Below are 11,160 nucleotides of genomic sequence, written 5' to 3' on the forward strand. Positions count from 1 at the left end.
AAGGAGAAGAGGCAGCGAGGGAGAGAGAGAAGAGGGCGGCGAGGGAGAGAGAGAGAAAAGGGCAGCGAGGGAGAAGAGGGCAGCGAGGGAGAAGGAGAAAAGAGCAGCGAGGGAGAAGGAGAAAAGGTCAGTGAGGGAGACGGAGAAGGGGGCAGCGAGGGAGAGAGAGATAGAAGAGGGCAGCGAGGGACCGAGAGAAGAGGGCAGCGAAGGAGAGAGAGAGAAGAGAACAGCGAGGAGGAGAGAGAAGAGGGCAGCGAGGGAGACGGAGAAGAGGGCAGCGTGGGAGAAAGAGGAGAGAGCAGCGAGGGAGGGAGAGAGAAGAGGGCAGCGAGGGAGAGAGATAGAGAATATGGCAGCGAGGGACGGATACAGAGAGAGAGAGACAGAGAGACAGAGTGAGAGAGAAAGAGAGAGAGAGAGAAGAGAGCAGAGAGGAGGAGAGAGAAGAGAGCAGTGAGGGAAACTGAGAAGAGGGCATCGAAGGAGAGAGAGAAGAGGTCAGCGAGCAAGAAGGAGAGAAGTGGGCAGCGAAAGAGACAGAGAGAGAAGAGGGTAGTGAGGGAGAAGGAGAAGAGGGCAGCGACGGAGAGAGACAGAGAAAAGTGCAGTGATGGAGAGAGAAGTGGGCAGCGATGGAGAGAGAGAGAGAAAAGAGGACAGTGAAAGAGTGAGAGACAGCGTGAGAGAGAGAGATGGAGAGGGAGAATGAGAGAAGAAGAGGGTAGCATGGGAAAGAGAGAGAAGTGGTCAGCGAGGGAGAAAGAGAATGTGAGAGAGAGAGAAGTGCAGCGACAGAAAGAGTGACAGAGAGAGAACAGGGCAGCGATGGAGAGACAAAAAGAAGAGGGCAGCGAGGGAAACAGACAAGAGGGCAGCGAAAGAGAAAGCGAGAGAGAAGAGGGCAGTGAGGGAGAAAGAGAAGACGGCAGAGATGGAGAGAGAGAAGAGGACAGCGAGTGGGTGATAGAGAGAAGAGGGCAGTGAGGGCGAAGGAGAAGAGGGCAGCGAGAGGGAGCGAGGGAGAGAGAAAGTGAGAGAAGAGGGCAGCGAGGGAGAGAGAGAGAGAGGTGGGCACTGAGGGAGAACGAGAAGGAAGCAGCGAGGGAGAAGGAGAAGAGGGCAGCGAGGGAGATGGATAAGAGGGCAGCGAGGGAAAGAGAGAGAAAAGAGGACAGCTACGGAGAAGGAGTAGAGGGCAGCAAGGGAGAGAGAGCAAAGAGGGCAGCGAGGCAGAGTAAGGAGAAGAGAGCAGCGAGGCAAAGAGAGAAGAGGGCAGCGCTGGAGTGAGAGAGAGAAGAGGGCAGTGATGGAGAGAGGAAGAAGAAGGCAGGGAGGGAATAAGCGACGAGGGCAGCGAGGGAGAAGGACAAGAGGACAGCGAGGAGGACAGAAGTGGACTGTGATGGACAGAGAGAGAGAAGAGGACAATGAAAGAGAGAGAGAGAAAAAAAATAGGATAGCGAGGGAGAAGGAGAACAGGGGAGCCAAAACGAGAGAGAAAGAGAGAGAGAGAGAGAGAAAGAGAGAGAGAGACAGAGAGAGAGAGAGAGAGAGAGAGAAGAGGTCAGCGAGGGAGAGAGACAGAGAAGAAGGCAGCGAAAGAGAGACAGAGAGAAGAGGGTAATGAAAGAGAGAGAGAGAGACGTGGATAGCGAGGGAGAAGGAGAAGAGGGCAGCGAGCGAGAAGGAGAAGAGGGCAGCGAGCGAGAAGGAGAAGAGGCAGCGAGGGAGAATGAGAAGAGGCAGCGAGGGAGAGAGAGAAGTGGGCAGCGAGGAAGAAGGAGAAGAGGGCAGCGAGGAAGAAGGAGAAGAGGGCAGCGAGGGAGAGAGAAGAGGGCGGCGAAGGAGAGAGAGAGAAAACGGCAGCGAGGGAGAAGAGGGCAGCGAGGGAGAAGGAGAAAAGTGCAGCGAGGGAGAAGGAGAAAAGGTCAGTGAGGGAGACGGAGAAGGGGGCAGCGAGGGAGAGAGAGAGTGAAGAGGACAGCGAGCGACAGAGAGAGGAGGGCAGCGAAGGAGTGAAACAGAGAAAAGTGCAGCGATGGAGAGAGAGAGAGAGAGAAAAGCGGACAGTGAAAGAGTGAGAGACAGAGTGAGAGAGAGAGATGGAGAGGGAGAATGAGAGAAGAAGAGGGTAACATGGGAAATAGAGAGAAGAGGTCAGCGAGGGAGAGATAGAATGTGAGAGAGAGAGAAGAGCAGCGACAGAAAGAGTGAGCGAGAGAGAACAGGGCAGCGATGGAGAGACAAAAAGAAGTTGGCACCGAGGGAAACAGACAAGAGGGCAGAGAAAGAGAAAGAGAGAGAGAAGAGGGCAGTGAGGGCGAAGGAGAAGAGGGCAGCGAAAGGGAGCGAGGGAGAGAGAAAGTGAGAAAGTGAGAGAAGAGGGCAGCGCGGGAGAGAGAGAGAGGTGGGCACTGAGGGAGAAGGAGAAGGAAGCAGCGAGGGAGAAGGAGAAGAGGGCAGCGAGGGAGAAGGCTAAGAGGGCAGCGAGGGACATAGAGAGAAAAGAGGACAGCTACGGAGAAGGTGTAGAGGGCAGCAAGGGAGAGAGAGAAAAGAGGGCAGCGAGGGAGAGTAAGGAGAAGAGAGCAGCGAGGCAGAGAGAGAAGAGGGCAGCGCTGGAGTGAGAGAGAGAAGAGGGCAGTGATGGAGAGAGGGAGAAGAAGGCAGCGACGGAGACAGCGACGAGGGCAGCGAGGGAGAAGGACAAGAGGGCAGCGAGGGAGACAGAAGTGGGCTGTGATGGACAGAGAGAGAGAGAAGAGGACAATGAAAGAGAGAGAGAGAAAAAAAAATAGGATAGCGAGGGAGAAGGAGAACAGGGGAGCCAAAACGAGAGAGAGAGAGAGAGAGAGAGAGAGAGACAGAGAGAGAGAAAGAGAGAGAGAGAGAGAGAGAGAAAGCGAGAGAGAGAGAGAGAGAGAGAGATAGAAGAGGTCAGTGAAAGAGTGAGAGACAGAGACGTGGATAGCGTGGGAGAAGGAGAAGAGGGCAGCGAGCGAAAAGGAGAAGAGGGCAGCAAGGGAGAAGGAGAAGAGGCAGCGAGGGAGAAGGAGAAGAGGCAGCGAGGGAGAGAGAAGAGGGCGGCGAGGGAGAGAGAGAGAAAACGGCAGCAAGGGAGAAGAGGGCAGCGAGAAGAAGGAGAAAAGAGCAGCGAGGGAGAAGGAGAAAAGGTCAGTGAGGCAGACGGAGAAGGGGGCAGCGAGGGAGAGAGAGTGAAGAGGGCAGCGAGCGACAGAGAGAAGAGGGCAGCGAAGGAGTGAGAGAGAGAAGAGGGCAGTGATGGAGAAAGGGAGAAGAGGACAGGGAGGGAGAAGCGACGAGGCCAGTGAGGGACAAGGAGAAGAGGGCAGCGACGGAGAGAGAACGAGAAAAATGCAGCGATGGAGAGAGTAGTGGGCAGCGATGGAGAGAGAGAGAGATAAAAGAGGACAGTGAAAGAGTGAGAGACAGAGTGAGAGAGAGAGATGGAGAGTGAGAATGTTAGAAGAAGAGGGTAGCATGGGAAAGAGAGAGAAGAGGTCAGCGAGGGAGAGATAGAATGTGAGAGAGAGAGAGAAGAGCAGCGACAGAAAGAGTGACAGAGAGAGAACAGGGCAGCGATGGAGAGACAAAAAGAAGAGGGCAGCGAGGGAAACAGACAAGAGGGCAGCGAAAGAGAAAGCGAGAGAGAAGAGGGCAGTGAGGGAGAAAGAGAAGACGGCAGAGATGGAGAGAGAGAAGAGGACAGCGAGTGGGTGAGAGAGAGAAGAGGGCAGTGAGGGCGAAGGAGAAGAGGGCCGCGACAGGGAGCGAGGGAGAGAGAAAGTAAGAGAACAGGGCAGCGAGGGAGAGAGAGAGTGGTGGGCACTGAGGGAGAAGCAGAAGGAAGCAGAGAGGGAGAAGGAGAACAGGGCAGCGAGGTACAGAGAGAGAAACGAGGACCGCTACGGAGAAGGAGTAGAGGGCAGCAAGGGAGAGAGAGAAAAGAGGACAGCGAGGCAGAGTAAGGAGAAGATAGCAGCGAGGCAGAGAGAGTAGAGGGCAGCGCTGGAGTGAGAGAGAGAAGAGGGTAGTGATGGAGAGAGGGAGAAGAGGGCAGTGATGGAAAGAGGGAGAAGAAGGCAGCGCGGGAGACAGCGACGAAGGCAGCGAGGGAGAAGGAGAAGAGGGCAACGAGGGAGAGAGAGAAAAGAGGCCAGCGAGGGAGAGTAAGGAGAAGAGAGCAGCGAGGAAAGAGAGAGAAGCGGGCAGCGAGGAAAGAGAGAGAAGAGGGCAGCGAGCGAGAGAGACAGAGATGAAGGCAGCGAAAGAGAGACAGAGAGAAGAGGGCAATGAAAGAGGGAGAGAAAAGAGGGCAGCAAGGGGGAGAGAGAGAGAGGGAGAGAGAGAAAGAAGAGGGCAGTGAGGGAACTGAGAGAGAAGAGGGCAGAGAGTGAGATTGGAGGGGAGAAAGGGAGAGAGGGAGGGCAGCCAAGGACAGAGAGAAAGAGAAAGTGCAGCGAGGGAGATGGGAGGGCAGCGAGGGAAGAGGCGAAGAGGGCAGCGAGGGAAAGAGAGAGAGAATAGGGCAGCGAGGGTGATGGGAGATGGCAGCGAGGGAGAAGGAGAAGACGGCAGCGAGGAAGAGAGAGAGAGAGAGGGAACTGGGCAGCGAGCGAGGAGGAGGAAAGGGCAGCAAGGGAGAAGAAGAGGGCAGCGAGGGAGAAGGAGAAGACGGCAGCGAGGAAGAGAGAGAGAGAGAGAACTGGGCAGCGAGCGAGGAGGAGGAAAGGGCAGCAAGGGAGAAGAAGAGGGCAGCGAGGGAGAAAGGCAAGATGGCAGAGAGGAAGACAGCGAAGAGGGCAGCGAGGGAGTAGGAAGTGGGCAGCGCGGGGGAGAGAGAGAAGACGTCAGCGAGGAGGAGGAGAGAGAGAAGAGGGCAGCGAAAGGGAGAGGCAGAGAAGAGGGCAGCGAGGGAGAGAGACAGAAGAGCAGCAGGGGAGAAGGAGAAGAGAGCAGCAAGGGAGAAGGAGAAGAGGCAGCGAGGGAGAGAGAGAGGGCAGCGAAAGAGAGAGGCGGAGAAGAGGGCAGCGAGGAAGAGAGACAGAGAAGAAGGCAGCGAAAGAGAGTCAGAGAGAAGAGGGCAGCGAAGGAGAGAGAGAGAAGAGCAGCAATGGAGAAGGAGAAGAGGGCAGCGAGGGAGAGACAGAAGAGGGAGACGAGGGAGTGAGAGAGAGAGATAAGAGGGCAGCGAGAGTGAGAGAGAGAAGAAGCCAGCGAGGGAAATGAGAGAGAAGAGGGAAGTGAGGGAGAGGGAGATGGGAGGGTACCGAGAGAGAGCAGCGAGGGAGAGAGACAGAGAGAGTGAGTGAGTAGAAGGCAGCGAGGGGGGAGATAGAGCGAGCGAGAGAGAAGAGGGCAGCGAGGGAGAGAGAGAGAAGAGAGCAGCAAGGGAGGAGAAGAAGAGGGCAGCGAGGGACAGAAAGAGAGAGAAAGAAAGAGAGCGAGAGAGAGAGACTGTGCAGCGAGGGAGACGGGAGAGGGCAGCGAGGGGGAGAGTGAGAGAAGTGGGCAGTGGGGGGGAGAGAGAAAGGGAGAGAAAAAGACAGAGAGAGAGAGAGAGAAGAGGGCAGCGAGAGAGTGAGGGAGAAGAGAGCGGCAAGGGAGAAGAAGAAGAGGGCAGCGAGGAACAGAAATAGAGAGAGAGTATGCAGCGAGGGAGACGGGAGAGGGCAGCGAGGGAGCGAGAGAGCGAGAGAAGAGGGCAGCGAGGGGGAGAGTGAGAGAAGTGGGCAGTGGGAGGGGGAGACAGGGGGGAGAGAAAAGGAGAGAGAGAAAGAAGAGGGCAGCGAGGGGGTTAGAGAGAAGAGAGTGGCAAGGGAGAAGAAGAGGGCAGCGAGGAACAGAAAGAGAGAGAGAGGGTGCAGCGAGGGAGACGGGAGAGGGCAGCGAGGGATCGAGAGAGAGAGAGAGAAGAGGGCAGCGAGGGGAAGAGAGAGAGAGAACCGGGCAGCGAGGGAGAAAGAGAGAAGAGAGCAGCAAGGGAGAATAAGAAGAGGGCAGCGAGGGACAGAAAGAGAGAGGGCAGCGAGGGAGACGGGAGAGACAGAAAAGAGGGCAGCGAGGGAGAAGGAGTAGAGGGCAGCAAGGGAGATGGGAGTGGACAGCAAGGGAGATGGAAGGGCAGCGAGAGAGATGGGAGGGCGGCGAGAGAGAGAGTGAGAAAATTGGGCAGCGAGGGAGAGAGAGATGAAGACAGCGAGGGAGAAGGTGTAGAGGACAGCGAGGGAGCAGGAGAAGAGGGCAGCGATGGATAAAGGGAAGAGGGCAGCGAGGGAGAAAGGAAAGAGAGCAGTGAGGAAGACAGCGAAGAGGGCAGCGAGGGAGAGAGAGATGAGGGCAGCCAGGCAGAAGGAGATGAGCGCAGCGAGGGAGAAGGAGATGAGGGCAGCGAGGGAGAGAGAGAAGAGGGCAGCGAGAGAGAGTGAGAGAGATGAGGGCGGCGATGAAGAGAGAGAGAAGAGGGCAGCGATGGAGTGAGAGAGAGAGAAGAGGGCAGGGATGGAGGGAAGGAGAAGAGGGCAGTGAGGGAGAAGGAGAAAAGGGCAGCGAGGGAGAAGGAGTAGAGGGCAGCATGTGAGATGGGAGAGGGCAGCGTGGGAGAGAGAGATATTGTCAGCGAGGGAGAGAGAGATGAGGGCAGCGATGAAGAGAGATAGAAGAGGGCAGCGATGGAGTGAGAGAGAGAGAAGAGGGCAGTGATGGAGAGAAGGAGAAGAGTGCAGCGAGGGAGATGGGAGAGGGCAGCGTGGGAGAGAGAGAGATTGTCAGCGAGGGAGAGAGAGAGATGAGGGCAGCGATGAAGAGAGAGAGAAGAGGGCAGCGATGGAGTGAGAGGGAGAGAAGAGGGCAGTGATGGAGAGAGGGAGAAGAGGCCAGCGAGGGAGAAGGAGAACAGGGCAGCGAGGGAGAAGCAGTAGCGGGCAGCAAGGGAGATGGGACAGGGCAGCGTGGGAGAGAGAGAGATTGTCAGCGAGGGAGAGAGAGATGAGGGCAGCGATGAAGAGAGACAGAAGAGGGCAGCGATGGAGTGAGAGAGAGAGAAGAGTGCTGTGATGGAGAGAAGGAGAAGATGGCAGCGAGGGAGAAGGAGAACAGGGCAGCGAGGGAGAAGCAGTAGAGGGCAGCAAGGGAGATGGGAGAGGGCAGCGTGGGAGAGAGAGAGAATGTCTGGGTGAGAGAGAATGCAGCAGAGAGAGACAGAAGAGGGCAGCGATGGAGAGAGAGAGAGAGAGAGAGAGAGAGAGTGAAGAGGGCAGCGATGGAGAGAGAGAGAGAATCGGGCAGCGAGGAAAGAGAGAGAGAAGAGGGCAGCGAAAGAGAGAGACAGAGGAGCGCAGCGAGGGAGAGAGACAGAGAAGAACGCAGCGAAAGAGAGACAGAGAGAAGAGGACAATGAAAGAGAGAGAGAGAAAAGAGGGCAGCAAAGGGGAGAGAGACAGAAGAGGGCAGTGAGGGAAATGAGAGAGAAGAGGGCAGAGTGGGAGATAGAGAGAGAGGAGAGGGCAGCGAGGGGTGTACAGAGAGAGAGAGCGAGAGAGAGAGAGAGGGAGAGAAGAGGGCATTGAGGAAAATGAGAGAGAAGAGGGCAGAGAGGGAGATTGGAGGGTAGCAAGGGAGAGAGAGAGGGCAGCGAGGGACAGAGAGAGAGAGGGTAGCGAGGGAAATGGGCGAGGGCAGCGAGGGAGACGGGAGGGCAGCGAGGGAGGAGAAGAGGGCAGCGAGGGAGAAGGAGAACAGGGCCTCGAGTGAAAGATAGAGAGAATAGGACAGCGAGGGAGAAGGAGAATAGGGCAGCGAGGGAGAGAGACAGAGAAAAGGGCAGCGATGTAGAGAGAGAAAAGTGGGCAGCGATGCAGAGAGAGAAAAGTGGGCAGCGATGGAGAGAGAGAGGGAGAGAGAGAGAAGAGGGCAGTGAAAGAGTAGAGACAGAGAGAGAGAGGGAGAGGGACATAAGAAGAGGGTAGCATGAGAAGGAGAGATAAGAGGGCAGCGAGGAAGAGAGAGTGTGTGTGATAGTGAGAGAAGAGGGCAGCGATGGAGAGACAGAGAGAAGAGGGCAGCGAAAGAGAGACAGAGAGAACAGGGCAATGAAAGAGAGAGAAAAAAAAACAGGACAGCGAGGGATAAGGAGAAGAGGGCAGCCAAAATGAGAGTGAGAGAGCGAGAGAGAGAAAGGGAGGGAGAGAAAGAGCGAGAAAGAGAGAGACAAAAAGAGAGAGAAAGAGACAGAGGGAGAGAGAAAGAGAGAGAGAGAGAGGGGAGGGCAGTGAAAGAGTGAGAGACAGAGAGATAGCGGGAGAGCGAGAGAGAGAGAGAAGAAGAGGGTAGCATGGGAAAGAGAATGAAGAGGGCAGCGAGGGGAAGAGAGAGAGAGTGATACAGAAGGGCACAGAGAGAAAAAGAGAGAGAAGAGGGCAGTGATGGAGGGAGAGAGAGAGAAGAGGGCACTGAGGGAAATGAGAGAGAAGAGGGCAGAGAGGGAAATAGAGAGAGAGAAGAGGGCATCTAGGGGGGTAGAGAGAGAGAGAGAGAGGGAGCGAGAGAGGGAGAGAGAGGGAGAGAAGTGGGCAGTGAGGAAAATGACAGAGAAGAGGGCAGAGAGGGAGATGGGAGCGTAGCAAGGGAGAGGGAGAGGGCAGCGAGGGACAGAGAGAGATAGGGTAGCGAGGGAAATGGGAGAGGGCAGCGAAGGAAACGGGAGGGCAGCGAGGGAGAAGGAGAACAGGGCAGCGAGGGAGAAGGAGTAGAGAGCAGCGAGGGAGATGAGAGCGGGCAGCGTAGGAGAGAGAGAGATTGTCTGTGAGAGAGAATGCAGCGAGAGAAAGAGAGAGAGAGAAGAGGACTGCGATGGAGAGAGAGAGAGAAGAGGGCAGCGAGGAAAGAGAGAGAAAAGGGCAGCGATGGGGTGAGAAAAAGAAGAGGGCAGCGAGGGAGACGCAGAAGAGGGCAGCGAGGGAGAGAGAGAAGAGGGCAGCGAGGGAGAAGGAGAAAAGGGCAGCGAGGGAGACGGGGAAGAGGGCAGCGAGAGCGATGGAGAAGAGGGCAGCGAGGGAGACGGAGAAGAGGGCAGGGTTGGAGGGAGAGAGAGAAGAGGACAGTGATGGGGAGAGAGAGGAGGGCAGCGTGGGAGACAGCGAAGAGGGGAATGAGAGAAAAGGAGAAAAGAGCAGCGTGGGAGAAAGAGGAGAGAGCAGCGAGGGAGTGAGAGAGAAGACGGCAGCGAGGGAGAGAGAGAGAGAGAAAAGAGGGCAGCGAGGGGGCTAGAGAGAAGAGGGCAGCTGAGGAGACAGCGAAGAATGGAACGAGGGAGAAGGATAAAAGACCATATAGGGAGGAGGAGAAGAGGGCAGCGAGGGAGAAGGAGAAGAGCACAGCGAGGGAGAGAGACAGAGAAAAGTGCAGCGATGGAGAGAGAGAGAAGTCAGCAATGAAAGAGAGAGAAAAAAGGAGAGGGAAAGCGAGAGAAGAAGAGGGGAGCATGAGAAAGAGAGAGAAGAGGGCAGCGAGGGAGTTCGAGAGTGTGTGAGAGAGAGAGAGAAGGGCAGCGAGAGAAAGAGAGAGAGAAGAGGGCAGCGATTGAGAGACAGAGAGAAGAGGGCAGCGATGGAGAGAGAGAGAAGCGGGTAGTGAGGGAGGGAGAGAGAGAAAGAGAGAGACGGAGAGGATAGCATGGGAAAGAGAGAGAAGAGGGCAGCGAGCGAGCGAGAGAGAGAGAGGCAAGGATACAGAGAGAAAGAGAGAGAGAGAGAGAGAGAGAGAGAAGAGGGCACCGATGGAGGGAGAGAGAGAGAAGAGGGCAGTGATGAAGAGAGAGAGTGGAAACAGCGAAGAGGGGAACGAGGGAGAAGGAGAAAAGAGCAGCGTGGGAGAAAGAGGAGAGAGCAGCGAGGGAGGGACAGAGAAGAGGGCACGGTGGCACAGTGGTTAGCACTGCTGCCTCACAGCGCCAGAGACCCAGGTTCAATTCCCGCCTCAGGCGACTGACTGTGTGGAGTTTGCACGTTCTCCCCGTGTCTGCGTGGGTTTCCTCCGGGTGCTCCGGTTTCCTCCCACACTCCAAAGATGTGCAGGTCAGGTGAATTGGCCACGCTAAATTGCCCGTAGTGTTAGGTAAGGGGTAGATGTAGATGTAGGGGTAAGGGTGGGTTACACGTCGGCGGGGCGGTGTCGACTTGTTGGGCCGAAGGGCTTGTTTCCACACTGTAAGTAATCTAATCTAATCTGAAGAGGGAGAGAGATAGAGAATATGGCAGTGAGGGAGGAGAGACAGACAGAGAGAAAGAGAGAGAGAAGAGAGCAGCGAGGGAGACTGAGAAGAGTGCAGCGAAGGAGAGAGAGAAGAGGTCAGCGAGAGAGAAGGAGAGAAGAGACAGAGAGAGAGAAGAGGGCAGAGATGGAGAAGGAGTAGAGGGCAGCGATGGAGACAGAAAAGAGGGCAGCGAGGGAGAATAAGGAGACGAGAGCCGCAAGGGAAAGAGAGAAGAGGGCAACGATGGAGTGAGAGAGAGAAGTGGGCAGTGATGGAGAAAGGAAGAAGAGGACAGCGAGGGAGAAGAAACGAGACCAGTGAAGGAGAAGGAGAAGAGGGCAGCGACGGAGAGAGAAGTGGGCAGCGATGGAGAGATAGAGGACAGAGAGAGAGAGATGGAGAGGGAGAATGAGACAAGAAGAGAGTAGCATGGGAAACAGAGAGAAGAGGTCAGCGAGGGAGAGAGAGAATGTGAGAGAGAGAAGGGCAGCGACAGGAAGAGTGAGAGAGAGAGATCAGTGCAGCGATGGAGAGACAAAAAGAAGAGGGCAGCGAGGGAAACACTCAAGAGGGCAGCGAAAGAGAAAGAGAGAGAGAAGAGGGCAGTGAGGGAGAGAGAAGACGGCAGAGATGGAGATAGAGAAGAGGACAGCGAGTGGGTGAGAGAGAGAAGAGGGCAGTGAGGGCGAAGGAGAAGAGGGCGGCGAGAGGGAGCGAGGGAGAGAGAAAGACAGAGAAGAGGGCAGCGAGGGAGAGAGAGACAGGTGGGCACTGAGGAAGAAGGAGAGGGAAGCAACGAGGGAGAAGGAGAAGAGGGCAGCGAGGGAAAGAGAGAGAAAAGAGGACAGCTACAGAGAAGGAGTAGAGAGCAGCAATGCAGAGAG

At 56.0% G+C, this 11,160-nt stretch overlaps 1 protein-coding gene across 1 annotated transcript in view; it reads left to right on the forward strand.

Moving 5' to 3' along the window:
• LOC140470516 (uncharacterized) overlaps positions 1 to 10,435 on the forward strand; it is a 58,440-nt gene extending 48,005 nt beyond the window's left edge. The window contains exons 11-16 of the mRNA XM_072566620.1: positions 487 to 500; positions 1,536 to 1,617; positions 4,624 to 4,794; positions 8,126 to 8,197; positions 9,318 to 9,416; positions 10,319 to 10,435. Of these exons, the coding sequence (XP_072422721.1) occupies positions 487 to 500; positions 1,536 to 1,617; positions 4,624 to 4,794; positions 8,126 to 8,197; positions 9,318 to 9,416; positions 10,319 to 10,435 (555 nt within the window). The remainder of the gene's footprint in view (positions 1 to 486; positions 501 to 1,535; positions 1,618 to 4,623; positions 4,795 to 8,125; positions 8,198 to 9,317; positions 9,417 to 10,318) is intronic.
• The last annotated feature ends 725 nt before the right edge of the window (positions 10,436 to 11,160 follow it).

Source organism: Chiloscyllium punctatum, chromosome 51, assembly GCF_047496795.1.
Source record: "Chiloscyllium punctatum isolate Juve2018m chromosome 51, sChiPun1.3, whole genome shotgun sequence".
NCBI classification, from domain to species: domain Eukaryota; kingdom Metazoa; phylum Chordata; class Chondrichthyes; order Orectolobiformes; family Hemiscylliidae; genus Chiloscyllium; species Chiloscyllium punctatum.